General features: G+C 55.9%; 2 protein-coding genes across 10 annotated transcripts; one reads left to right on the top strand and one right to left on the bottom strand.

The window, feature by feature from the left end:
* The first annotated feature begins 4,120 nt into the window (after positions 1-4,120).
* EXOC7 (exocyst complex component 7) lies at positions 4,121-20,330 on the top strand. Of its 9 annotated transcripts, XM_045190126.2 has the most exons (21): positions 4,121-4,275; positions 4,453-4,518; positions 5,712-5,896; positions 6,092-6,197; positions 7,814-8,036; positions 10,049-10,216; positions 12,806-12,898; positions 13,799-13,867; positions 14,842-14,987; positions 15,246-15,398; positions 15,648-15,746; positions 16,051-16,113; positions 16,370-16,436; positions 17,154-17,192; positions 17,912-17,977; positions 18,239-18,359; positions 18,542-18,637; positions 19,398-19,461; positions 19,656-19,697; positions 19,796-19,929; positions 20,158-20,330. In XM_045190126.2, exons 1-21 carry the CDS (start codon positions 4,216-4,218, stop codon positions 20,258-20,260), a joined length of 2,163 nt encoding a protein of 720 aa, XP_045046061.1. In that variant the 5' UTR covers positions 4,121-4,215; the 3' UTR covers positions 20,261-20,330. The 9 variants fall into 9 exon arrangements, with proteins under 9 accessions (XP_045046061.1, XP_024409478.1, XP_045046062.1 ...); XM_024553710.3 differs by lacking the exon at positions 13,799-13,867; XM_045190127.2 differs by lacking the exon at positions 17,154-17,192.
* Positions 20,331-21,167: 837 nt separating this feature from the next.
* On the bottom strand, positions 21,168-23,861 carry ZACN (zinc activated ion channel). The gene is given in 10 exon segments (XM_053911277.1): positions 21,168-21,272; positions 21,275-21,424; positions 21,819-21,988; positions 22,096-22,223; positions 22,225-22,293; positions 22,424-22,460; positions 22,462-22,510; positions 22,513-22,551; positions 23,310-23,478; positions 23,598-23,861. Coding segments are annotated over 10 exon segments (1,113 nt in total). The 3' UTR covers positions 21,168-21,234.
* Positions 23,862-25,838: the final 1,977 nt, after the last annotated feature.

The following is a 25,838-nucleotide window of genomic DNA, read 5'->3' as shown; positions in this document are numbered from 1 at the left end:
GTCACACTTTGCCTCCATCCCCGAAGTGGGCGTGGATCCCTGCGACATCCCCCAGCCTCTCTGAGCACCAGAATTCAATGTGCAGTTGTGAAAATGATTTTAAAGCTCATCAGGAAAAAAAATAAACAAAATGAGAGGTTTGTGGGTTTTTTGGGTTTGTTTGTTTTGAGAAAAAAGCCAAGAAGGAAATATTGAACATGAAATACATAATTAAGTTATACGATTCCGTTGAACTAGCGTTGTATACCTGAAATAAATCCCGAAATAAATAAATCCTTAGTTGTGGTAATTCTCTTTATACATTGTTGGAGTCAATTTTGCTAATATTTTGAGTATTTTTGCAGCTGAATTTATGAGACATACTGGTCTGTAGTTTTTCTTTCTTGTAATGTCTTCCGCTAGTTTTGGTATTAGGGTAATGCCGACCTCACAGAATGAGTTAGGACGGGTTCCTTCTGCTCTGTCTTCTGAAACGCTTCTATGTACATTAATGTTCCGTAGAGTTCATCAGTGAAACCATCTAGGCCTGGTGCTTTCTGTTTTGGAATCTTATTAATTGATTCAATATTTGTACTAGCTAGAGGCCCGTTCGGATTATTTATTTCTCCTTGTGTGAGTTTTGGTAAATTCTGTCTTTGAAGAAATAGGTCTTTTCACCTAAGTGATCAAATTGGAGGGCTAGAGTTGTTTATAATAAATATCCCTTTAGTATCCTTTTAATGTCCCTGGGATCCACAATGATGCTCCCAATTCATTCCTGGTATTAGTAATTTGTATCTCCTCTTTTTTTTTGATTAGCCTAACTAGAGGTTATTAATTTTATTGATGTTTTCAAAGAACCAACTTTTTGATTTCCCTGATTTTTCTTTGTCAATTTCCTGTCTTCAATTTTATTGATTTCTGCTCTCATCTTTATTTCTCTCCTTCTGCTTATTTTGGATTTAATTTGCTTTTGCTTTTTCTAGTTTTCCAAGGTGGGAACGCAGGTTACTCCTTTTAGATCTTTGTTTCCCCGTACTGTGTGCATTCAATAAACTTCCCTCTCTGCACTGCTATCCCTGGGTCCCTCAAACATCAATACGCTGTACTTTCCTTTTGATTTAGTTCAAAATTACACAGGAGATGCCATTTTTCACTGATCAGTTTGGCAAAAATCTTAAAGTTGATAATACATAGCGTGAGTTAAGGTGTAGAGGAATAAGCACACGTATACTTTGGTATTGGAAATACAGACAAGTTCAGCCATTTGGGGTGGCAATGTGCACATTTCTGTAGAAATTTTATGAAGGTATGTGGGTTTTAATTTAGTAATATCTAGATGTCTGTACAGGTGTGCTTATGCACGAGCCGCCTATCTCCATGAGACGGAGTTTCCAATAGGAAAAAACCTGGAAACAACCCCAGTGCCCGCTGGGAGGACCGCTCTGTGACCCATTCGGTGAGTCTCGGCGAAGAGGGGAGCCTGTCTCTAACGTTATCACTGAAAGATGATCAAGGCATACTGTTAAGTGAACAGGCAGGCTACGAGAAAGTGTTTAATGTGGTAGCGTTTGTTTTCTTTAAGAAAAAGAAAGAGGAGCTTATTCTGTGTATAATATGCCCGGATTTGGATGAACTCATCTAGGACGTCGTAACTGCGGTTGCTTCCGGGATACAGATGCTTGGGGGTCAAGGGGGAGGAGCACGCTGTTTGTTTTTTACTATGTACCTTCTTTGCAGTTTCAATAGAATCACATGGAATTTGAAAACTATTTTAAAGGCCAACTGCAGGTTTGAGCCCACATGTGACTGAAAGCACGCTAGATATTTCCTTTGCTCTCTCTTCCTTATAAGAAAGCGCACGCCAGGCCATGCCCTCCTGGGCTTTGCGCACTCTTCTCTCATTTTATATATAAAAGGATTTCAAGGGGGAAAAAAACCTCTCCTGACCATTCTTGTCAGATGCACTGTTGATGGCCGGTAGTTTCTGAATGGAAAAAGAAGGAAAATTTGTTTTCTTAGAAGCGTTTTAATAGAGAGGTAATTTAAACTCACCATCTTCAGAAACTAGAAAAACTGAGCATCCCTTGTACTCAGCTGACCCTTTTGGTGTTCTGCGGTGTTTTCCTGAGGTTGTCTGTCTGCAACGCACGCATCACTTTAAACGGCTGTAGTCCCAGGGAGCGGACGCTGTTGTGGTTGCCCAGGCCACAGCACATACACTTTTAGTATGGCAACAGGGCCAGGAAACACTAATTTGGGGGAATGTTACACTTGATGGCTCGGAAAAAGCACCAAGTCTGGAATTAGGAAATTACAAAAACAAAACAAAACAAAACAAAACACTGTTGGGGGAGGGAGCTGTCCTCCCTCCCTCTCTCCCTCTCTCCCTCTGAAAAGAGCATCTTTGAGAGTTGGCAGAGGGGGCTGAGCTGTGATTGGCACCTTTGTGTCCTGCACACGTTTGTGAAGGAGAATGAAGGCTTCTGAAACTGCAGTTGAAACACTACTTGCTCTTTTCGACACAGCGGCTTGTACTCAGGAGAGTTGGGGGTGACAGCTTGTACTGCGTCCTTGATGGCCTGCTTGTCAACACCGGCCTGACGTGGGGTTGAGAACGATTTAAACTCATGTTTTCATTCTTGCTACCTTTTTCTAGATGTGGTTGTCAAATGTGTAACCTGCTTTTCACAATGGATTTTCTTGAAAGCCAGATTGGCAGCTTTGCATAGCAACCAACCAACCTCCTGAGCTACCAAGCTTGGAGGAGGGGGGCAGAGGAGAACCCGCTCCCCAGCTGTGTTGATTTAGCGCAGCTGACCTTGCTGAGCCTGAGCTTCCTCAGCTGTGCCCCACTCGGAAGTTTACTGTGAGGATTAGACAAGATAAGGTGCAAGGGAGGTGCTTGTAACAGAGATGGGCAAACAGAAGGCTCTCAGTACAGGGCAGCTGGCTACAAAATCACACTTAGTGAAGGAAATTTGAGAATACACAAAACAGCCAGTGTGCACGTGTGTGTGCGTGCGCACACACAGACACACACGGGGGAATCCCCCCCAAACGGAGTTTCTTTATTTAAAAATTGCGTATTTATTCTTACATGCTTAAACTTCAGTCACCGTCAAAGCACTCTCCGTTTGATGCAACACACCTATTGAGATGTTTTTCCACTGCTCAAAACATCTTTGAACTCGTTGGTTTTGGTGCCTTTTAGTGCTTCTGCCATTTTTTGTTTTACCTCCTGCACATCAGCAAAACGTTTCCTTTTGAGGGCTTTTTTCATCCACGGAAACAAAAAGAAAAAGGCGCTCAGGGAGAGATTAGGTGAATAGGGAGGGATGGAGCATGCTGTTTTCAGATAAAAACTGCTGAACAGCCCTGGCTGGTGTAGCTCAGCAGATTGAATCCGGGCCTGCAAATCAAGAGGTCAGGGGTTGGATTCCCAGTCAGGGCATGTACCTGGGTTGCAGGCCAGGTGTCCAGTAGGGGGCGCCAGAGGCAACCACTCATTGATGTTTCTCTCCGACTTTCTCCCTCCCTTTCCCCCTCTCTGGAAATAAATAAAATCTTATTTTATTTTTTTTTAACTGAACACTGAGCACTGTGTGGGCAGGTGCGCATTTATCACCCATCGTGAAATCGGCAAATGTGTTGAAAGAGTCTTCACAAAAAAATATATTGGAACCGAACGCAGCCTCTCACAACAACGCCAACTAGTGCACTGATCCAGATGGGTTCCTAGAACACTCAGTTAGCTGGGGGAAGCTGTGCTCTACAAAGGGCTCGCCCTCCAGAAGATAATTCTAGGTTTTAGGAGGTATATACGAGGAGATAATTCCCCTCGTATATAGTTCATTTACAAAAGTGCAAAGGTATTGCACAAGGTTCAAAGTTTTTGTTCACAATCACAGACAAGTCCCTTCCTAAGGCCTATAGAGCTAGACGTTAGCGGTGTTTTTCCTGGGCTGGGTGCTGTTCACAGCGGTGAAGTGCTGAAGGAGGCTTCCCGGCAGGGCCTTGAGGGAGCCACACTTCCCAGCCACTCCCGAGATGGCTGCCGGCCGCAGCCCATCCCAGTGCCCCGCGCAGGAGCACTTCCGCCTATCACACCCAGCGGGGCTCCAGCCGCGCGCTCCGGGGCGGGGCCGAGGGCGGAAGTGGGTGTGACAGCGACGGAAGCCGAGGAGGCACGCAGCTGAGACAAAACCCTTGGGTTGGAAGCCGCGGGTCCTGAACATGATCCCCCCGCAAGAGGCGTCCGCCCGGCGGCGGGAAATTGAGGACAAGCTGAAGCAGGTGGGGCTGGTGCGGGGAGGCGCGGGAGGAGGGGAAGCCAGGGCGTCCACTTAGGGAGGAGGCGGGATGAGCGGGGCACTCCCTGCACAGAGCTGGGCTTGGAGGCCAGGCCGTGGGCCCGCGGCGCGGTGGTCTTCGGCCCGGGCTCCTGGTGATGTCCTCCCTGCGCTCCCCCAGGAGGAGGAGACGCTGTCCTTCATCCGAGACAGCCTGGAGAAGAGCGACCAGCTCACCAAGAACATGGTGAGTAACGCCTCGGTTAGGGGGAGCTGACAGGCCCCCAGATCCTGGAGGAGAGCCCTGCGACCTGCGGCCTGGGTGCTGATGGCGGTAGTGGGTGGTTTCTTCAGCAACTGTGTGGCATGTCTCTTACCTGGCTCCCTTCCCCTTGTCCGCCTCTTCACTGAGGGTGCCGCTGCCCTGCTGGCTTGCCCTTTCTGCTCTCTGTCCAAGCTCTCCATTCTTCCTCCTCCCCTTCCGCAGACATCTGTGAGACTGACTTGGGTGGGCTGGGTGTTGCTCATGTGTCATCCTCAATTCAGGTGATGGTCGGAGGGGGCTGAGGGTGGGGTTAGCACTGCTGAGATCCCTGAAGGCAGACAGGACTCAGCCATCACCCCCAGAGGGTTTTGGGGGTAGCATGAGCTCCAAATCAGACAGATCAGGAGCCATCACCCCCCAGAGGGTTTTGGGGGTAGCATGAGCTCTGAATCAGACAGATCAGGAGCTAGTCCTCACCCTCCACTTACTTGTGTGTGGCACCTGACAGGTAACTCCAAGCCTCAGTGAACTCATCTGATAAAACAGAGGCAATGCCAACCTCCCAGTGTGGCCGTGGAGGTCATAGGAGGTAACACGTGGGAACGCATCTTGTGCAGTACCTGGTATACAATAGGTGCTCAGCAAATAGGGCTTTTCTTCTTTATTTCTAGAGGAGACTGTGAAGCACAGCTGAGTAAATACAAACTGGGGCATGTATTTGGTAACATAATCATAAAGTCCTAGTTCTCATTTAATGAGATTCACCCTTAGAGAGAGAAGCTTTTGAAAATGCTGGCAATGCGTTTGCGGCTACTCCATATGAAACTACTTCCTGTTCAGTCTAGGAAAGCCTCAGAAAGAACAGAAATTGAGATTTGGCTCCAAAGGGTGGAAGGAAAACCATCCCGGAGTGATTATCTTAGGAGGAATTCAGTCGATGCCTGGATTGCCTTCAAATCAAGCTTCATCCAATTGGTTTGGACCACCTCCTGTGTGTCGGGCCGAGGGTAGGTGCTGAGGATGCAGTGGTGAACAGCTACACCCTCGTCGCTTCCCTTACGGAGCTTATTGTCTAGAAAACCAGAGAACAGGCAGCAAATGCCAAAGGCCGGTGGGTGTCTAGGAGCAGCGCTGGGACAACCATGAGGCCTGAGAGCCTGGGGTCCCCCCCGCAGGTGTCTATCCTGTCGTCCTTTGAGAGCCGCCTGATGAAGCTGGAGAACTCCATCATCCCTGTGCACAAGCAGACAGAGAACCTGCAGCGGCTGCAGGAGAACGTTGAGAAGACTCTGTCCTGCCTGGACCACGTCATCAGCTACTACCACGTGGCCAGTGACACAGAGAAGATCATCAGGGAGGGGTGAGCTAGGGCCAGAGGGCCGCATTCTTAATGCCTCTTGGACGGGTGTCCCTGGGCCTTGGAAGGGAGGGGTAGAATACTCATATGTTTGAGCCGCTGTGTTAATTCTCTTCTTTCCCCTTCCAAATGCCGTTCCCGTGGTCCTCCTCTTCATCTTCCTTCCACGCAGGCTCACACGGCTCCTTTCCTTCCCAGCCCCACAGGTAGGCTGGAAGAGTACCTGGCGAGCATGGCCAAGATTCAGAAGGCTGTGGAGTATTTCCAGGACAATAGCCCAGACAGCCCAGAGCTCAACAAAGTGGTAAGAGGCTGGCAGGGTAATGTGAGGGGCCAGGGACACCCGTCCCTGCCCGGTCTCACGAGAGACTGACCAGCTTGAAGGAGAATATAGCAGGATAAACAGAAGTTTGTTATACAGCACACATGCTATAGTCCTTAAGGCCTCTGCCTCGGGAATTACAGGGATACATTTGTACTGCATTTGTATAAGTGAACTGAATTACAAATTACACGTACAATGTAAACTTACCGTTGATTTTTACAAATGCATTTGGGGTTTGTTTATGGTGATAAAAGTGCATAATATAAAAATTTGTCAATTTAACCACCTTTTAAAATTTAGTTTTTGATTGCAGTTGACATGCGACGTCTTACTAGTTTCCGGTGTGGTGACTAGACACTGGTACATCTAATGAAGTATCACCCCGATAAGTCTAGCACCCCTCTGACCCGTGCAGAGTTACGACAGCATCGTTGACTGTATCCCCTCTGCTGCTCTTTACACCCCTGTGACTGTTTATGTGGCTCCAGTCTGCAGTTCTTAACCGCTCCCCCTTTTGCACCTGTCCCTCCAACCCCTTCCCATCCAGCACCCATATCTGTTCTCTGTATCTGTGAGTTTATTCCTGTTCGTTTGTTCGTTTATTTTGGTTTTTTGGATTCCACATGTAACTGACATCATATGGTACTTGTCTTCCTCTGTCTGACTTACTTCACGTGGCATAATCCCCTCTCTAGGTCCATCCACATTTCAACCCCCGTTAAGTGCGCTGCTCTGTGGCACTAAGTGCCTTCACTCGGCTGTGCAGCCATCACCGCCGTCACCTCCAGAGCTCTTCTGCAGCCCAGACTGAGCCTCTTACCCATCAAGCCCTAGCTCCCCTCTCTCCTTTCCCTGCAGCCCCTGGCAACCGTTGTTCTACCTCCTGTCTCTATGAATTTGGCTATTCTAGTCCACGTTCTGTCTCTGTAGACGGGCCTGCTCAGGACTTCTCTTACCAGTGGACTCACTCAATCATGTGACTTTTTGTGTCTTGCTTCTTTTGCTCGCTCAGCGTAACTGTCGCAGAGCTCACCCATGTCGTAGTGTGTGCGTGGCAGTGCTCACTTGGTGGGCGCCCCACCTTCTGGCTGTTACGAAAAGTGCTGCTGTGAACCCTCGCGCACACACTCTTGTATGAACGTGTCCAGTTCTCTCACGTGTCCCAGGTCCCTGCCCCTTGCCAGGTAGATGATTTGCAGATATTTTCTCTCATTCTGTGCGTTGTCTTTTCTTTTTTTTTTGATGGTATCACTTGCAGCACAAAAGTTTCTGATGTGACATAGTTCAATTTATCTATTTTTTTTCTTTTGCAAACCCTTTTCTAACAAGAAGACCATTTAATAGTGCAGTGAGAAAATAATCGGCCAATATCTATGAAGCATCTACTTATAAAACCCTGGTTTCACTTGGGAACAGACAGTTTGGGAGAACACGAGGTGAAGATACAATCGAGGAAGCCTTCCTGGCATTTCCTCTCTGGGTTCCAGGAAGTGAAGGCAGAGGAGAGGGCGGTGAGGGCTAGCTGAGTGCCCAAGCAGTAGCGGACCCTCTTCCTTCCTTCTTTCCTTCCTTCCCTCCATCCTTGGCCCCCGCAGAAGCTGCTGTTTGAGCGCGGGAAGGAGTCTTTGGAGTCCGAGTTCCGCAGCCTGATGACCCGACACAGTAAGGTCGTCTCCCCTGTGCTCATCCTGGATCTGATCAGCAGCGAGGAGGAGCTGGAGGTCCAGGAGGAGGTGCCCCTGGAGCACCTGCCCGAGGGCGTGCTCCTGGATGTGGTCCGCATCTCCCGCTGGCTGGTGGAATATGGGCGCAACCAAGGTAAGAGGGCCCGGGCGGGGTTGGGGGTGCGGTCTCCCTTTATTTGTTTAATCTGCCTGGTTTTTTTTTTTTTTTTAATAAAAAACTTAATAGGAAATAATATGGCAATAAATCTACAGCTTATATATGAAATTGTGAGTCTAGCCAAATCCAACCTTTTCTTTATATACCTTACTTTCCCGTTTTTTTACCTTTTCTTCTGGATTAATTATAAAAATTTCAGCCCTGGCTGGTGTCACTCAGTGGATAAGCACCAGCCTGCTAACCAAAGGGTCACTGGTTCAATTTCCAGTCAGGGCACATGCCTGGGTTGTGGACCAGGTCCCCGGTAGGGGGCGGGTAAGAGGCAACCACACATTGATGTTTCTCTCCCTCTCTTTCTCCCCCGCTTCCCTTCTCTCTAAAAAAATAAATAAATAAAATTTTCGAAAAACTTTTTCTCAAATAGTACAGAAAGCCTCAGGTAGAAAGCGGGATTCCGTGTCCACGCTTTCTGGATGCCTACAACATTATTATTACCCAAAGATGAGCGCTCTTAGGGTTGATTCACACCCTTCCAGAAACTCCTGCAACAGGGAGTGAGTGAGTTTGTGTGTGTGTGTGTGTGTGTGTGTGTGTGTTCTCCTCCTTTCTAAGTGGAAGGCAGTGCACCCAGCACTGGTGTCCCACTGCGGTTTTCAGTCTGTAGCTTCCGAGAGGCCGTGAGCGCTCCGTACCAGCACACGTGCATCTGCTCCGGGCTCCTTTCACGGCTACACCGTATTCCATGGCACGGCAGTACCATCATTTTTTCACCAGCCCTCAGATTGAAAAACCAAAAATTGTGAACCAAGCAAACGTTTTAGAAAACAAAAATTCCAACGAATATTTAGTTCTAAGCGTTTTAGCCCTCCCTACTATGTTCGTGTGTGCACGCGCCACATTCTCGGTGTGCGTCGCCGGTATCCCTGCCTTCCCGCGAGGACTGCCTGGTGGCAGGTCTCCAGCTGCCCTGTGCTAACCACAGAAACACCTCATAGCGCATGTGCTGAGCTGGGGGGCCTCCTGGGATAAGACGGAGGCCAGCGGGCATGTCCAGACCCTTCAGACAGCCTTGGTGCTGCGGCCCATTTCCTGCCCTGGGGTTCCTTGGGACGCATTTGTGGGGAAGTGCTGAGGTGTACCGGGAGTCCATCCCCTTTTCCTCACTCATTTGCGTTTTGGGGTTTCCCAGCTTTTCAGTTCTGATTAGCAGCACCGCGCTGAGCACACCTGAGTGAAGTGCTTTTCTTAGGTAGGGAGTTCTTTGGGGTATTTTCTCGAAAGTGCAGTTACCACGTGGCGAGTTCCTCTCCAGCTAGAGGGGGACGTGACAGCTCTGTTGACAGCCCCACTGCTATTCGTTCTTCACCGGGGCTGTCACAGTCCCCTGGTTGTTTTTGTAAAGATTTTATTTATTTATTTTTAGAGATAGAGGAAGGGAGGGACGAAGAGAGGGAGAGAAACATGGATCAGCCGCCTCCCACACGCCCCCCACTGGGGACCTGGCCCGAAACCAGGCCCATGTCCTGATTGGAAATCGAACTGGCAACCCTTTGTTTGGTTCGCAGGCTGTGGCTCAATCGACTGAGCCACACCAGCCAGGGCTCCTCCAGTTACTTCCTTAAGTGTTCACTTTGTTATTGGCTAAAGATTGGATGTTTTCATTCACTGACATTTGTTGTCTCTTTGCCTCCTATAAATTGCTCACACCCTTTGACTTCTTACCAAGTTGAATTGGATGTTAGCTTTATATTTTTTATCTTAAAAAGCACTTCAGCTTCAAACCTTAAAAATGACGTGTCCTATTGGGGTATACTTTCCCTTTTAAGAGTCCGCCTGATTTGGGACGAGTCCCCGCGGGTGGCAGTGAGCCAGGGCAGATGCTGGAAAGGATTCGCAAGTAGAAATAGTGGGCGCTACTGCCGCCCTGCTGAGCTGGCCTAGCAGGGACCCTGGCGGCCACCACAGTCTGCCACCCCACCTCTCCTCAGATTTCATGAACGTCTACTACCAGATCCGCTCCAGCCAGCTGGACCGCTCCATCAAGGGCCTGAGGGAGCATTTCCGGAAGAGCAGCTCTGCCTCTGGGGTCCCCTACTCCCCGGCCATCCCCAACAAGAGGAAAGACACGCCCACCAAGAAGCCTGTCAAGCGGCCAGGTGAGTCCCCACCCTGGCCCAGTGAGTACCAGCCAGAAGGTGGTGTGGGACCCTGACTGCTTTCGGCCACCCTGGGCTTAGCCGCCTTGGCCCCTCCAGAGCTTGTCAGAGTGACCCCAGCTATAGGTGCGCAGGACAGAAAGCAAGTGTCTGCCCAGCCAGCAAGGCCCCCATCCAGTGAGGCTCTCCCTTCTACTCAGCAGAGTCTGGGGGTTACATCAGTGTCTTCGGAGTAGGGAGGGGAGTCACAGATGGGGGGGCGGGGTAACAGGGTGCCAGGGCACTGCCACTTGCTGGGCCCCTGTCGCTCCCCACATTGTCCCGCCAGGAGGCCTGCCTGCTGCTACAGCCAAGGCCGTGGGATGGGACGGGCAGACTTCACTTTCCAGAAAGCCAGGGTGGCAGGAAATGGCACATAAGTGACAGGGGAGAGCTGACACTTCGGGTCCAGAAAGAAAGAAGTCTGTCTGGCTTTCAGGCCGCACTGCGAAATTAGGGCCTGGTGGTGGGAAAGTCGCGGTGCGGGGCTGGGCAGGGAGCAGCCTGGGCCATGTGGTGTTGCTGCCCTGGTGAGCAGCTCACTGTCTGTCCTTCTCCCAGTCACCACGTCCCCCACTCGCTACTTGGTTATCAGTGGCTGATTGTAGGCTGTGTGGGTCAACAGTGCCCCTTTATGTAGCTGCAGCTCGGCCAGCCGGGCTCTGTCTGGCTGCCGAGAGATGTTGCCCTCAGCGGGTGTGGCCTGTGGTGTAGCACTCACACTCGGCCGGGTCCCTAGGCACCTTCTCTCACCCCACGGAAGCACCCATGTCCAGGTTGGAGCTGTGGCAGAGCCGAGGGAGCACACGCGAGGGGAGCGTTAGGGTGGCTGGGGGCTCTGGCAGGAAGTGCACTGTGTCCTCCCCTACAGTGGTGTACCCCAGCTACCCACCCAGAAAACCGGTGACTCCACCCCACCAGCTTGCCTGGCTTCCACACACGGTCGGTCCTTCTCTGGGCCACTGTGTGTCCAGCTGGGCTGTGCCTGGGAGGCCGCCTGGGCCTCGGCCGTCCGCACCCGCTTCCCCTCGGTCTCTCCGATGGGCCCTGGAGGCCCCGGACCCATGTACGCTGCCCAAGAGTGCTGGCTGGCCCTGTGGGAACAGGGCCCTCCAGGAGGCGGTGCTCACCGGGGACCTAATCAGTCCTTGGCTTGTAGACCCAAGAGGAGAACTCTCTGGAAGGGTCCCCGTGGTCTCTGTGGGGTTTTGAGAGCTGTCAGGAGGGGCTCAGGACTGATGTCAGGCCTGGGGCACTGGGCCTGGAGACCTCAGTTCCTGGCTTAGGGAGGGGAGCGGCTTAGGGAGGGGAGCGGGGAGGCCTCGGTCGGTGGGTGGTGACGAAACACCAGACTCATGTCCGTGGTGACTGGGTGCCTGATGGCCAGGCCCACAGGCCCGTCTGCTCCTGGTCGGGTGTGGGGCAGGATCCGATGTGCTCATTAGCGGGAACACAGGAGACAGGTGCTCAGGGGGGCCCCAAAATTGGTTATCCGTAGCTAGTTGTGGTGCAAACAGAAAGAAATGATCCCCTCCAGACCTTGTCCCTTTCACTCTGCCCGGCTTTTTGTGGGGCGCATCCAGGACTCCAGCAGCCTCGCTGTGCTCCAAGACTCGGGCCGGGACCGGCCGTCTCCAGGGAAGGGGGCCAGAGCTCTGCTCGTGGGTGCCTCCCCTCCCCCAGCACAAAGCAGCTCTACTTGCCTGTTTGAAACGTTGTTTCACCTCCCCATGTCCTGAGGTGTCTCATCCTGCACAGGTGGCCGACCCGCGCCTGGGGTGCTGCGGATTTTTTCTCATCGTTTTTACTTGTGATACTAACTGTTGTTTTTTTCCGTGCCAAGAGCGTGTGCCCTTTCCTACTGCCCTCCCTCTGCTCTCTGAGGTGGCTCTGTTAACCTCGCTCAGCTTTTGAGATTTTTCCTGTTGCTTTGGTGGTGTGGGAACTTCGGTGCTTGGGGCCAGGCTGCCTCAGTGTCCCCAAGCCTCCCAGGAAGCGCTTCCAGTCTCACCAGCTCCTGGGGCTGCTTTCCGCTGTCTACTGTTGGGCTCCCTACCAACACCGAGCATGCCCAGCATGCCCGAGAGCTCTGCCTGGTGGTCTGTTCAGGCCCCCCAGCTCCCAGCTACCCAGGCTCTGCTCCCGGGTCATGCCCTCTGGGTGTGAGGGCTCCGTCCCCAGCTCCTCCCCGCCAGCCCTCGTTTATTGTGATCACAGGGCCACTTTTTATTCTGGCCCCTCCTCGTGGACCTTCACCTTCACCTCCTTCACCCCCTGCTCATCCTAAATGAGCTCAGAGCCAGAACGATGCGGGTCGGCAGCAGGACCAGGAGGCCCACTTGGGGGATGTGTCCGTTCCTTCGTCTCCATCTGCTAGCTACCCGGTGGCCCTGGGGAAGGGTCTGCTGGGAGTGGTGGCACCTGGGCGTGCTCGGTGTTGGGAGGCCGGGCATGGGGCCGGGGGCCGGGGTCCAGGGGAGGGCCGCTGCTGTTTTCTCTCACTCGTTTCCTAGGTCTTCTTATCTCCTCTCTGTGTGGCTCTGGTAACAGGGACGATCCGTAAGGCTCAGAACCTTCTGAAACAGTATTCCCAGCATGGTCTAGATGGGAAAAAGGGGGGCTCTAACCTCATTCCTCTGGAAGGTAATCACCCCATGTTCCTCTCCTGCTCCCCCTCCTCCACCGTGTGTTCGCTCCCGAGGCAGGGCAGAGTCTGCAGCCCCCCAGGAGGGCCTCGGGAGGAGCCCTGAGAGGGGACCAGGGGTGGGGACTGCAGGTCCCTGTGCCACTGCCTCCGGCTGGTACAGGGACAGGTTTTGTGGCCGTGGCCTTGGCCCGGTCCCGTCTGGCTGGCGGCAGCTCTGCCCTCCCTGAGGCTCCCCACCCTCTCCCTCCCTGTCTCTGTCCTTGTCTCCTGTTTGAACTCGGAGAAAGTTCTTTGCCTGGGCAGCCCTTTCACGCCCAGACCAGCAGTGGCAGGACCAAGGTGGCCTAGGCCTCCTGGTTACCCCCCACCCCCAACTTTAGAAGGGGGATGTGTGCAGCAAGGAGACAGGTCATCCGTGTCCCTTCCTCTGTCCTGTAAGAGGAAGGACATCCTTACCCTGGAGGACCTGACCTGGCTTATAAGTATGATGCCGGAGGACAAGCAGAAGGCTGTCCCCTGCACTTGGCAGTGGCATTTCCCTAGCTGGGTCTCTCCCCATACACAGGGAGACAACCCCTGGGGCCGACCATCGGCCCCTGCAGCTGCCAGAATTCTTAGACTCCTCTCCGGTCCTCGCAGCTTTCTCTCAGCCTCCGGGCTTGGGGAAACCAGCTCCTGAGGGTGGTCTGGGGCACTGCGAGTCAGGCTTGAAACGGCTGTTCCTAAGGTGGCCTGAGGCAGAGGAGGGGCTCAGAGCCCTTTCCATTGTCCCTTCCCCGACATCCCATCTTATACCCCTCCTGGAGATCGAGGGCTTCTTCCCAGAACCCCAAGGGCCAGCCCGCCCAGCCCCTGGATAAACGCTGCTTGTATTTGTGCGGCTGACATCTCGCTAGGTCACGAGCGTGATTTCCGAGTTAAGCACCTGTCCGAGGCCCCGAACGACAAGCACGGGCCGCTGGCCGGTGAGTACCGTAGCCCAGCCCGAGGGCAGCCGCTGCTGCCCCCACAGCAGCCACCGGAGGGCCCGGCCGGCCTGCCGCTCCGCCTGGAAGATGGGTCAGACCTACGTCCTCTCTCTTCCCAGTCTCTCGCTGTTCTGGGAGCTAGGTCTCCTTGCCTCTCTCCAGGTGGGAGTGCGCACCTGGCTCTCAGGGCCCGGGCCAAGGGGAGAAGTTGCCGCTGCTTGTAAGGCAGGCAGGGAGGGAAGGTGGCTCCTTGGGGAGCAGGGAGCCCCGACACTGGCTCCAGCAGCAGCGCCAAGGCTCTGGCTCTTGGGGCCCACCGCTTGGCACATGGAACTATGTTGCCTGCCGGCGCCCCTGCCCCAGCCTCCAGCAGTAGGGTCCAGTCTCCTCCTGGGCCAGCCGACAGCCAGAGGGCCCTCACTCTCTGGGGCTCACATTGCCTCTTCTCAGATTTTAACCTCACGCTTCATAGGCCATAGCCCACGGCCTTCTCATATGTTCCAGAAGGCCTGCCTGGGCTGGTAGCTGCCCTCGCAGACCCAGCATTGTCTGAGCTGCATGTCCACCTCAGGGTGCCTGCCTCCTTGACGTCGTGCACACTGCCACCTGCCCATCCCTGGCTGCCCTCTCTCCAGTCCAATCCAGAACCCTCAGTCCTGGGGTCAGACAAACCCTACCCAGGAAATCCATTTAGGGAAGTTCCTCCTTACCCTGTTGCCTGACTCCCACCACCTCCAGCACCTGATGCTCTGGGACATAAGCACTGTCCGAGGCAGAGCTAAAAGTAAAGCCGGGACAGAGGTTTCCCCTCCAGCCAGGTTAGGCCTGCTGGTCCTCAGCTTCCTGCCAGAACAGCCCTCCCCATCTGCTGCCAGTCTGAGTCACAGGCCAGGAGCTGGGGGGACCCATGCCCCCGCAGCAGGGAGAGGGCTGTCCCCAGCCCAGCAGCTCAGTGCACTGCTGTCCCCCAGGGAGAGATGACATGCTAGACGTGGAGACCGACGCCTACATTCACTGTGTCAGCGCCTTCGTCAAGCTGGCCCAGAGCGAGTACCAGCTGCTGATGGAGGTCATCCCCGAGCACCACCAGAAGAAGACCTTTGACTCCCTGATACAGGTCCTGCGCTGCCCTGGGTCCAGCTGTCATAGCAGGAGCTGTCACTGCAGAAGCTGGAGTTGGGGCCGTGCCTGCTGTCAGTAGCCCTCAGGCACAGCCACCACCCGCACCCTGCGTCCCAGGGATCTGTCCGGTTGCCACCTCCCCATTGGAAGCACACTGCCTTCCCCCAGCCCCGTCCGGTGCCCACACTGCCGCCGGGAAGCAGCTGTGGACACCCTGCCCCCTCCCTGAGCGGTGCCCTTGCCCCTCTCTCAGGACGCACTGGACGGGCTGATGCTCGAGGGGGAGAACATTGTGTCCGCTGCCCGGAAGGCCATCGCGAGACACGACTTCTCCGCAGTTCTCACCGTCTTCCCCGTCCTGCGGCACCTCAAGCAGACCAAGCCCGAGGTTGACCAGGTGCTCCAGGTGTGTGTATGGGGAGGCCGGGGGGCCGTGGGGAGGATGGATCCTGCTGCCCTACCAGGCATGGCCTCCCATGGGAACCACGTTCTCTGCCCCTCACCTCTGCTTGGAGGGTGGCTGGCAGCCACTCGAGGGTCCTGTGAGTGAAGAAGAGGCAGTCCCCTGGGTGGAGGGGCGGGAAGCAGCGGGGAGTGGACGGGGCTGCATGCGTACAGCCGGCAGCCGGCCGCCACGTAGCATGTGCTTCCTCAGGGCACAGCCGCCAGCACCAAGAACAAGCTGCCCAGCCTCATTGCCTCCATGGAGACCGTGGGTGCCAAGGCGCTGGAGGACTTCGCCGATAACATCAAGGTGCACCCCTCCTCCCTGCTGTCTACCCCGCTGGCTGGCTGTGGGCAGGGCTCCGAGTGGGGCAGCCTGCGGGAGGGAGTCTCCTGTTGGCTCACAGAGCCTCCCTTTCTTGCTGGGGGCTGCAGGCCTGACTACTAATCTCCTGCCTCACTTTTCCTGGTATGTTCATCTTACCTTTGTGCCTTCAGTGTGTCCTGACACCTATCTGGCAGGAGATGGCGCCATGAGCAGGCTGCTGGGCAGGGGGGCTGGGTCCGAGGCCTCTTGGGAGCTCTTTCAGGAAATCCGGCTCTTTCCCCCACAGAATGACCCGGACAAGGAGTACAACATGCCCAAGGATGGCACCGTGCATGAGCTCACGAGCAACGTAAGTGCTGCCTGTGGTCGCCCGGGGTGGGGGTGCCCAGAGCCACCAGGACTGGACCATGAAGTGCTCAGCCCCTCCAGCAGACCGGGCCTCTCTCGCAGGCCAAACCCAAAGCGGGAAACGGGAAGTTTTCAGCCACCCTTTTCACTGGGCAGACCCCGCACTTGCCCCAGAATGGTCAAGGGGATGCATTGTGGGAGCTAACCGGACCTCTGGGTCCTGCCCCTGACCTCCCTGGACCCATTTTCCCACACAGGCCATCCTTTTCCTGCAGCAGCTCCTGGACTTCCAGGAGACAGCGGGCGCCATGCTGGCCTCCCAAGGTACTTGGCACCTCCGAGCGGGACCCCAGCCCCGTGCCCCCCTCCACCCTCTTGCCTGGAGATGGGGGTTTAGGCTCCCCAGTGGGCACTGGCCACCTCTGATGAGATTTCCTCCAGCTGGTGGAGTGAGGTGGAAATGTTGCCCATGGTGGGATAGCGGGCTGGGCAGCCCCTGAGGGGCCGAGCATCCGGAGAGCCGGGCTCCACTGCTTCCCCTGGCCAACCTCCGCCCCTGGGCTCTCTGGGGAGGCACCCAGGTGTTTGCAGGTGCCCCTCTGGCCCCGCCCTCTGTCCGATTTCTCCACCTCTTCTTGTGTCTGCCTGTGCTTCTAATGAACCTCACACAGCTGGCGCTTACGGAGGCTGGCATCTCAGGGCCAGCCTGGCATCTCCCTGGGGTTGGCATGTGGGGGTGCACACACTGCCAGTCGTGCCAGTCACCGAGATCCAGCCCAGGGTGTCTGCTCCCCCCATTTGGGGGGTGAGGAGCCACGGGGCAGCGCTGGCCTGTGGTTGTTTGGCCCCACTGTCCTGGGTGTCCCTGGTCTTCAGTGGGTCTGGCCTGGGTGTGAACTGCTGTCTGGGTCCTGGCTGTCATGGGAGTGGTCTGCTGGCTCGGGATGACACAGCTGTTTCTAACCTGTTTTTGCACTTTGCATCTTTCTCCTGTCTTTGTCTCCCTCTCCTCCCCTCTGCGCACTGCCTTTCACTCCGTAGTTCTTGGGGACACATACAATATTCCTTTAGACCCCCGAGGTAAGCGGCAGGGTTCTGCAGCCTCCCCCTCCCCCCCCCCCCCGAAGCCCTGTGAGTGAGGCTCCCTGGGGACAGGCAACTGGACAGACTCAGGACCTACTGGGGAGTGGGGGTCAGGGAACATGTGGCCCTCCTGGGGGCCTCCAGCTCTCGAAGCCCCCCTCACGGCCACTTTCTGTGTCTGAGGTTGCCCAGACAGCGCCCTGCTGTCACCGGCACCCCGAGTACACCCTCCAGCCTAGCCCAGCACCTGCCCGCCCCTCCTCTCCCCGAGCTTGGCCTTCTGCTCTGTGTAGGCAGGTCCCCTCTGTTCAGCAGGGCACAGCCGAGGAGGTGGTGGGAAGCGGGGTAGGGGGAGAGGCCATGGAGCCCCTTCCGACCCTGATATTGGCCAATGGGAAAGGTGGGCCTTAAGTACCATGCAGCACGGGTAGGGGTTGGCGGGCCAGGGGTGTCCCACTCCTCTCCTGCCGGCTGTCCTGCTCATCATGGGCCACCCTGTCACCATAGAGGGGCTTGCGCTGGCTTCCAGAAGGGGTCCAAGGGAGTGTTCCATGCAGCGGGCAGGGGGCCCAAGCTCCTTTCTGTCCCATCAGCCAGCGGAAGGCAGGCTCAGAGGCCCCTCTCAGCGTGACCTCAGTTGCCCCTTGGGCCGAGGGAAGGCCAGCGAGGGTGTGGGCCACTGCCGCTGTGGTAGCGGGACTTCTCCTCTCTCACAGAGACCAGTTCTTCGGCCACCAGCTACAACTCCGAGTTCAGCAAGCGCCTCCTGAGCACCTACATCTGTGAGTGTCTCCAGCTGGCTGGCAGCCGTGGCCGGTCCCTGCCTCCCGCCCTCCTGTTTTGTGCTCCTACTACCCTGCTCACGCCACTGAGCCCCCTGACCTTCGGGATTACAACCTAACCTCTGGTCCCGGGGTGGAGCGGGGCTGGGCAGAGGGCTCCTGGAGTTGGGGAGGGACAGGAGGGCTTGGTCTGTGGGTCCTGGGAGTGGGTCATTTTGGCCACAATGCCATGTGGGCATGGCCTCATCTTTCCCTGTGCAGGTAAAGTCCTGGGCAACCTGCAGCTGAACTTGCTGAGCAAGTCCAAGGTGTATGAGGACCCGGCTCTGAGCGCCATCTTCCTGCACAACAACTACAACTACATCCTCAAGGCCCTGGAGAAGTAGGTGACCGTGGTGCTGGTCGGCAGCCCACCCAGGGGGGGCGTGTGTGCTGCCTTCTTAGAGCTCCTGAAGGTCGGCTGGGACGGGTAGGCCCCACCGGTGCTGCCGCCCCAAGGCCCAGAGCCTATGGGCCCTGGGAGCCAATCCCACCCCCTCTGCTCTGTCCCTGGCCCCACCCCAGGTCTGAGCTGATCCAGCTGGTGGCCGTGACACAGAAGACTGCCGAGCGCTCCTACCGGGAGCACATCGAGCAGCAGATCCAGACCTACCAGCGCAGGTGAGAAGCTGGGCCCCTCTGCGCCACGCCCCCCCCCAACCCTGTACCCACCACTCACCCTCCTCAGAGTCGCAGGATGCTGGGCCAGCCAGAAAGGGGTCAGTAATGGGGAACTGTGGCCCTGTGGACAACGACCCTCTGCTTGTTTTATAGCCACATTCATGGGGTGGCAGTGGGAGCGCCCTCCCCCATCACGCTTGCTCCCGAGGGGGCTGCTGTGCCAGCCTCCTCAGAGGGTAGTCTGCCTGCCGAAGTGAAGCCAAACGTGGATTAAGGGCTGACTGTCAGAGATGGGGGTCATGTTTGGCCCGAGCAGAGAGGCAACAAGGGCACTCGAACTGGCTGAGCATCGCGCTGCAGAGCTCCCTCTTCTGCTTCCGGGGGGTGTGTTTCTTGCCCTGAAAGTGCCTTTCTCTTCCTCCCCCTGGTCTGTCCTCTGCCCCTCCTTTCCTGCTCATCTGCGTCTCCATCTTACCTGGCCATGCTATTGATGTGAAGCACAGCTGATACTATTTGCTCAATTTATTGAATGCTGTTTCCTCTTCTTCATTTTAAAAGCAACCGTCTCAAGCACTTTCCATTCCCGAGGAAAAACCTCAGGTGTCTTTTGCTCAGTTGTGACCCAGATCGATTCCTGCCCTCCCCACTGCCCTGCAGTAGATCAAGAGATTGAATAAACCAACCAACCAACCAGCCCAGGAAGGAGCAGCTGTCCTCCGCTGCCCCTCCGCTGCCCTCTGCTTTCTCTCCCTCCTGGCAGTTGGCTAAAGGTGACTGACTACATCTCCGAAAAGAATCTACCTGTGTTCCAACCGGGAGTCAAGGTGAGCTGGAGGCCTGGGCTGGGGAGCGAGCCTAGCTGGTGTGGTACTTTTGTCGTGCCCCTGGGGGAAAGGACAAAAGGCCCTCTGGGAGGAGAGAGTGGAGGATGCCTGTGGCCACCAGCACAGCAGGAGCGAGGGCTGGGCAGGGAGCGGGCAGGCGACCCTGCTCTGAGGAAGGCTTTCTGGGCCCCCAGCTCCGGGACAAGGAGCGGCAGATGATCAAGGAGCGCTTCAAGGTGCGTAGGGGTCCCGTCCCCTCCTCTGGTGCTACTGTGGCTGCTGTAGCGACATGGACTCAAACCTTTGTTTCCTTTCCCACCTTTTTGGGGGCCAGGGCTTCAATGATGGCCTTGAAGAACTGTGCAAGATCCAGAAAGCCTGGGCTATTCCTGACACAGAGCAGAGGGACAAGATCCGCCAAGCTCAGAAACACATTGTCAAGGAGACCTATGGGGCCTTTCTGCACAGGTGAGCCCTGCGCCCCCCGCGCCCCCCACACCCCCAGCTGGGGCTCTGCGCTCTTCAGGAAAACATGGAGGGGGGTGGGGTTGAGCGGCAGATCCAGTGCCCTGGGCGTTGGTGTCGGGCCGGGCAGGGGCGGCTCTCAGGGGCACCCCCATCAGAAGGGCCTCAGACTGAGGAGGAGGAGGGGTGGGGAGGGGCCGGGCCTCCCCACCAACCTCGGTGCCTGCTCAGGTATAGCAGCGTGCCCTTCACCAAGAACCCTGAGAAGTACATCAAGTACCGCGTGGAGCAGGTGGGCGACATGATCGATCGCCTCTTTGACACCTCCGCCTGAGCCTGCTCCTGTCCCTGCCTGGTCGCCCCGACCAGCATGCTGCTGGACACATAAACCAATGTTAACTTGCCTCCGAACTGGGTGAGTTTGATGTCCTTTGGGACAGGGATGTTCCTTCCCTGCCCCGGCCAGGTGTCCTGTCCCTGGGTCCTGGTTTGTGCTTCTTCCTGCAGCCCCCGTCCTCCACCAAAGCTCTCTCCTGGGCGCTGGGCTTCCCTGAGCACAGCCTGCAGGGGCCGCGTGGTGGCTTCCAGGCAGGAAATGACAGAGAGAGACCCAGGCCTGTGCCCACAGATGCCTCAGGAGCACAGCAGCAGGAGGCAGGACAACCCTGCCACCCAGCCAGGTCAGAGCTGAGGATGCAACATCCCCCCTTCGGCTCAGACCCGTGGGTAGAGTGGCCCAGGCCACATGGCAGCCAGGGGGCCTGGAGGGGGCACAAGCATGGTTGGCCTGCGCTTGGACTTGGGGCAGAAGCACACTCCCTGTTGTCGCAACCTGGGGCTGGGGGGTTCTATCCCCAGGAGTGTACTCTCTCCATTTCCTCTGGGGTCCCGTACACCTCAACCCTTCAGAGGAGTTCCGACGGCCCTGTGCGACTCTCAGGCCCCTGTCTCCTGGTCCCTGTGCCTCCTGTCCCAGGGCCAAGCAGCCGTGGGCGCAGGAAGAGCAGTTAGGCTGGGGGTGAGGGGCAGCTGGAAGACAGGTGGCCACCACTGAGTTCAGGAGCGGAGTGGGGGTTGGGGTGGGGGGAGTAGGCCCCACCTATGTAACAAGAGTGAGCAGCTCAATGCAGACAGACCCTGGGGGGTGCCCTAGGGGACGGGTTTATTTCACACTCGTTGCTTGTGTGCTAACAGAAGGGAGAGCTCAGGGGGTCCTCCAGGCTTAGGGAAGAGTCCACCTCCCCGTGCCTATTCCCAGAGACCCTGCCATGGCCTTCCCTCAGGCCTACAGTCCCGGGCCCCACCCTGTCACAGCCTGGGCTGCCCGCCCTGGGGTGCAGCCTTGCGGAGGCTGGGTCGGACTCTCACGCCACCCACACCCAGAGTCCCAAGAAGATGAACTGGCTACACACCGCCCCTGCCATGTACAGCAGGAAGAAGGTGCAGTCAGCAGCCTGGGCTTAGTTTCTCCAGGACCCTGTTACTCCTTGGGTGGCTTCTGTGGGGGAGAGGCAGGAAGAGGACCCGTACTGCAGGGCTCAGCCCGTCCCCTCTCCCAGAGCAGAAGAGTGAGGCCAGGGACTGTCAGCTGTATTCCCCCCTTCCATGATTCACAACCAGCGAGTATGTGGATGTGGCCTGTTCTAGGCCATCTTGAGCTGAAGAAAGACCCTCCTAGAGAGGCTCCCCAGGCACAGGGTTGTGTTGGGGAGTTTGGAGTCAGCCAGGGCCAGTGGGGCCAGCAGAGAGTGCAAGGAGCCTCCCAATAGCCCAGTGAACCCAACCCCAGCCTCTAGCCGCAGGCATGCCAGCTCTGCCCCATCCGACCTGTTCCTGGCCTCATTCCTCACACCCCACCCCTCGCCCCCAGGAAGGGCCCAGCCTCTGCCCACCTTCAGGATTAGGCCCTGCATTCTCTTAGTCCTGCTGCTCCCCTCTCGGGGTTGGGCTGGGGCTCTTCGCAGTCCTGAGGTGGTCCCGGGTCAGCAGCCCTGCCAACAGGACCATCTCTGCTGTTCTGAGGAAGAGCAGCGGCAGCAGCGGGACGGTGAAGTAGTAAACTGGGGAGGGGCGGGGGCAACAGTCAGGGGCCAGGCTTGTGCCCCTAGTGCCAGGAGAGCTGACCCAAGAGGAGAAGGAGGCAGGGCGGGGCGAGGGCACAAGGCTTGGAGCAGCAGGGTGCAGGAGGAGGAGCTGGGCAGGGCCTGCACCAGGGAGGAGCAAAAGACCGGGTAGCCCAGCAGGGGAGTCACCTTGTAGGCGGTGCGCTCCGTGGCCTGGAGGGGCAGCAGCCCCCCCGCACACGTCCACCAACAGCAGTGCCTCCCCGGGTACCACCAGCAACAGTACGGCCTTTAGTGCTGTGTTCTGTAGGTGCAACAGGAAGGAAGAAAGTTGGGGGGCTTTCTGGGGGACGGGCAGGTGGTGGGGAACAGAAAGGTGACATCCTGCCTCTGGCCCCGCATCTGTGATGCCCCTGCAGCCCTCTGTCGGCCACCTGCCAACTCACCGTCGCCTGGAAGCAGGGCACCAGCTGGGTGGACTTGGGTTTTCAAATCCCCAGCCACATGCTCTCTCTTGACATGATCTCGTTCACCACTTGGGCCTGGAACACCAGCTCCATCACTGCGAGGGGTGGGGTGAGAACAGGGAGCTAAGAGAAATCCGGCCCCCAGATCTCGGGAGGAGGGCAGGGATGAGCTGGCGCCCATGGACGACGGAGACTCCGGACGGCTGCTGGGGGCACATGCAGAGATGGAACTGGCCTCTGCAAGGGCTTTCCAGACCCGAATTTGCACCCCTGGCTGGGTTCCCCAGTTAGAGGAAGGGGCTTCGCAGGTTCACAGACATTTTCATTGTAAAAATAAATGCACGTTGCTCCGCTCCACGGAGGGAAGTGGTCGCATACTCCCACCAGTGTCTCATGTTGTGTCTGAAGGACCAGGGTTCAGGGGCAGGAGCTGTGCTGATTCCTGGAAGGGAGGGAGGCGGGGAAGGGTGGGACTGCTCAGCTAAGCCGTCAGTCCCCCGACAGGTCTGGGGGCATGTTTATTGGGTGGCCACACCTTCAGGATGTTTCCAGGGATGAGGCCGCATCTACCTGGTCACTAACACCAGTGGCCTGGCCGCTGGGGGCAATTGCTTCGCAGTAGCCGGGGGGAAGAGGCAGGTCAGAAGCGGGCCGCCAGAGCAGGGAGAGGCAGGGGACAGGCTGCTGTTTGAGTGGGCGGTGCAGCGTGAGAGGCGTGTTCTGCTCCTGGATTTTCTCAGCTGCCCTAAACCCCGGGGGTAGACAGGCCCACCATCCCTGGTCAGACATGGGCTGGAGGCCAGAGTCTCCCCTCACCCTCCACCCTCCACCCCTACACCCAACCAGTCAGCACCAGTGTAGCCGAGAGCATAGAAGCTGAGGGTGCGGTTGCTCTGGTCCCTGGGGAAGTGGAGGAGCTCAAAGTCGCAGCTGGTCTCTGTGGTGAGGGCCCGGGGAGCTCGATGTGGCCATCTTGGTCCACTTGGGCCCATGGGCTCTGGTCCTACCAGTCCACCCAGAGCCTGTGGGGAAAAGCTCACAGCCACGGGCCCAGCCCCTTCTCTGAAGGGGGCAGCGGGGGACATGGGCAGGTGCCCAGCTGCCATCCCCAGTCCTTGGGGTTCCAGGAAGGAGAGGGCACGGGTGGTGGGGGTTGCCAGTGGTCTGGAAGGGCCACCAGGAGAGGGTACACACGACCAGGGCTCCAGGCTGTAAATGGGGGGACAGGGACATGCAAGGTGGGTCCTGGGACTAGAGCTCCCACCTCATGCCACACGGATAGTGAGTCCCAGGGCAGTGTAAGCATGCACCATGGGTGCACACTCACGTGCCAGGCCAGGCGAGTGTCCACCCAGGCCTGGGGACACAAGGACACCACTAAGGCTCTGGGTCTTTGTGTATACATGCCTTAGCTTAGGTTGGTGAAGACTGGTACTTCGCAGCTGGACCGAGAGTGGGTTCTGCTGCCCCACCTCCACCCTGTTGCACTCACTGCCCGCCCCCCACTCTGGGCTCGCAGCAGCCAGAGCAGCAGCTTTCAGTGACTTCCCCCGTTACCCACAAGCAGTTGGGCCTTTTCGATGCTGCTTCCCAGGTGGGTGGTTTGTGTACGTTCTAGGCCCCTGTGGGTCTCTCCAACGAACTCTCCTGTGAGGCTGGGATTTCTCCCGTTGCAGCCGCAACCCCCACAGGTGTTTTCAGTCAAGGGTTTGAGGCTTTATTTCCCCACCCTGGAGCCTTGGGTTGCAGTCTGTCTACCACCCCAGTTGTTCCTCCCGGTTTATCTGCACCGGAATGTGGGACCGCCCTGTCCTCCAGCCACTTCCTGGCCGTGAGTCCTCTCCACCCAGCTGCCTGTCTCCACCCATCCTACGTGTCTAGAGGAGTTTCTTCTTTAACTCCTTGGTTGTCGGACTTCCATACAGTTCGATTTTCTGTCGGTTCTGGTTATTTTTTGTTTTTAAATTTGTTGTCCCTTTCTTGGTTGTGGGAGGAGACACGGTGTGTCTACCTATGCCTCCATCTTGGCTGGAAGTTTAAAAGATTTTATTTATTTATTTTTAGAGAGGGGAAGGGAAGGGGGAAGAGAGGAACATCAATGTGGTGTTCCCTCTTGTGTGCCCCGTACTGGGGACCTGGCCCACAACCCAGGCATGTGCCCAGGGAATCGAACCAGCGACCTTTTGGTTCTCAGGATGGCACTCAATCCACTGAGCCACACCAGCCACGGCGTAAAGGTTTATTTTTAATTGTGATTAAATACATAAAACATATAATTTACCATCTTAAACATTCTTTTTTTAAAAGGTTTTATTTATTTATTTTTAGAGAGAGGGGAAGGGAGGGAGAGAGGGAGAGAAAGATCAATGTGTGGTTGTCTCTCGTGCCCCCCCCCGGGGACCTGGCCTGCAACCCAGGCATGTGCCCTGACTGGGAATCGAACAGGCAACTCTTTGGTTCACAGCCCCCGCTCAATCAGCTGAGCTGCACCAGCCAGGGCTCAAACATTCTTAAGCGTACAGTTTAGTAAAGTATATTCACGTTGTTGTGCAGCCAATCTCCAGAACTTTTAATCTTATAAAACTGAAACTATCCCTAACAAACAGTAACTCTATATTTTGGCTAGGTAATTCACATAAGTGGGATCAAACCATATTTGTCTTTTGTAACTGGCTTACTTAGCACAATATTTTAAGCTTCATTCATATTGTAGCATGTGTCATAATTTCCTTCCTTTTTTTTCCTGGAAACTTTATTTATTTACTTTTAGAGACTGAGGAAGGGAAGAAGAGAGGGAGAGAATCATCCACGTTTGAGAGATATATCAATCAGTTGCCTCTTGAACGACCCCAAGTGGGGACCTGGCCTGCAACCCAGGCATGTGCCCTGACTGGGAATCGAACCTGGGACTGTTCAGTTTGCAGACAGGCACTTAATCCACTGAGCCACACCAGCCAGGGCTAGTTGCCTTCCCTTTTAAGGATAAATAATAAACATTCCATTGAATGGGTAGACCACTTTTATTTATCCCTCAAGGGCCACTGGGTTGCTTCCGTCTGCAGGCTGTTGTGAATAATACCGTTCTGAACGTGAGTGCACAAGTACGTCAACCTGCTTTCAATCCCTTTGGGTGTATACCCAGAAGTGGAATTGCTGGATCATGGGGTGATCCTTAACATCATACTGTCTTCCACAGTGGGCTGCACCATTTTACATTCACACCAAAAATGCACCAAGGGTCCACTCTCTCCACATCCTCGCTAATGCATTATTTTGTTGATACTAACCCTCCTAATGGGTGTGAGGTGATCATTCATTGTGGTTGTGATTTGCATTTCCCTACTGATCAGTGGTGTTGAGCAGAAACTTCCTTTAACCAGTT

Source organism: Desmodus rotundus, chromosome 9, assembly GCF_022682495.2.
Source record: "Desmodus rotundus isolate HL8 chromosome 9, HLdesRot8A.1, whole genome shotgun sequence".
Lineage (NCBI taxonomy): Eukaryota > Metazoa > Chordata > Mammalia > Chiroptera > Phyllostomidae > Desmodus > Desmodus rotundus.
This window is presented reverse-complemented; position numbering and strand designations above follow the sequence as displayed.

Excerpts from the sequence above, each read along its gene's own strand:
- EXOC7 (XM_045190126.2), top strand. The coding sequence starts at position 4,216 with ATGATCCCCCCGCAAGAGGCGTCCGCCCGGCGGCGGGAAATTGAGGAC. Across the intron at positions 6,198-7,813 it reads GCCCAGAGCTCAACAAAGTG|AAGCTGCTGTTTGAGCGCGG; the intron begins GTAAGAGGCTGG and ends TGGCCCCCGCAG. Across the intron at positions 15,399-15,647 it reads AGGTTGACCAGGTGCTCCAG|GGCACAGCCGCCAGCACCAA; the intron begins GTGTGTGTATGG and ends GTGCTTCCTCAG.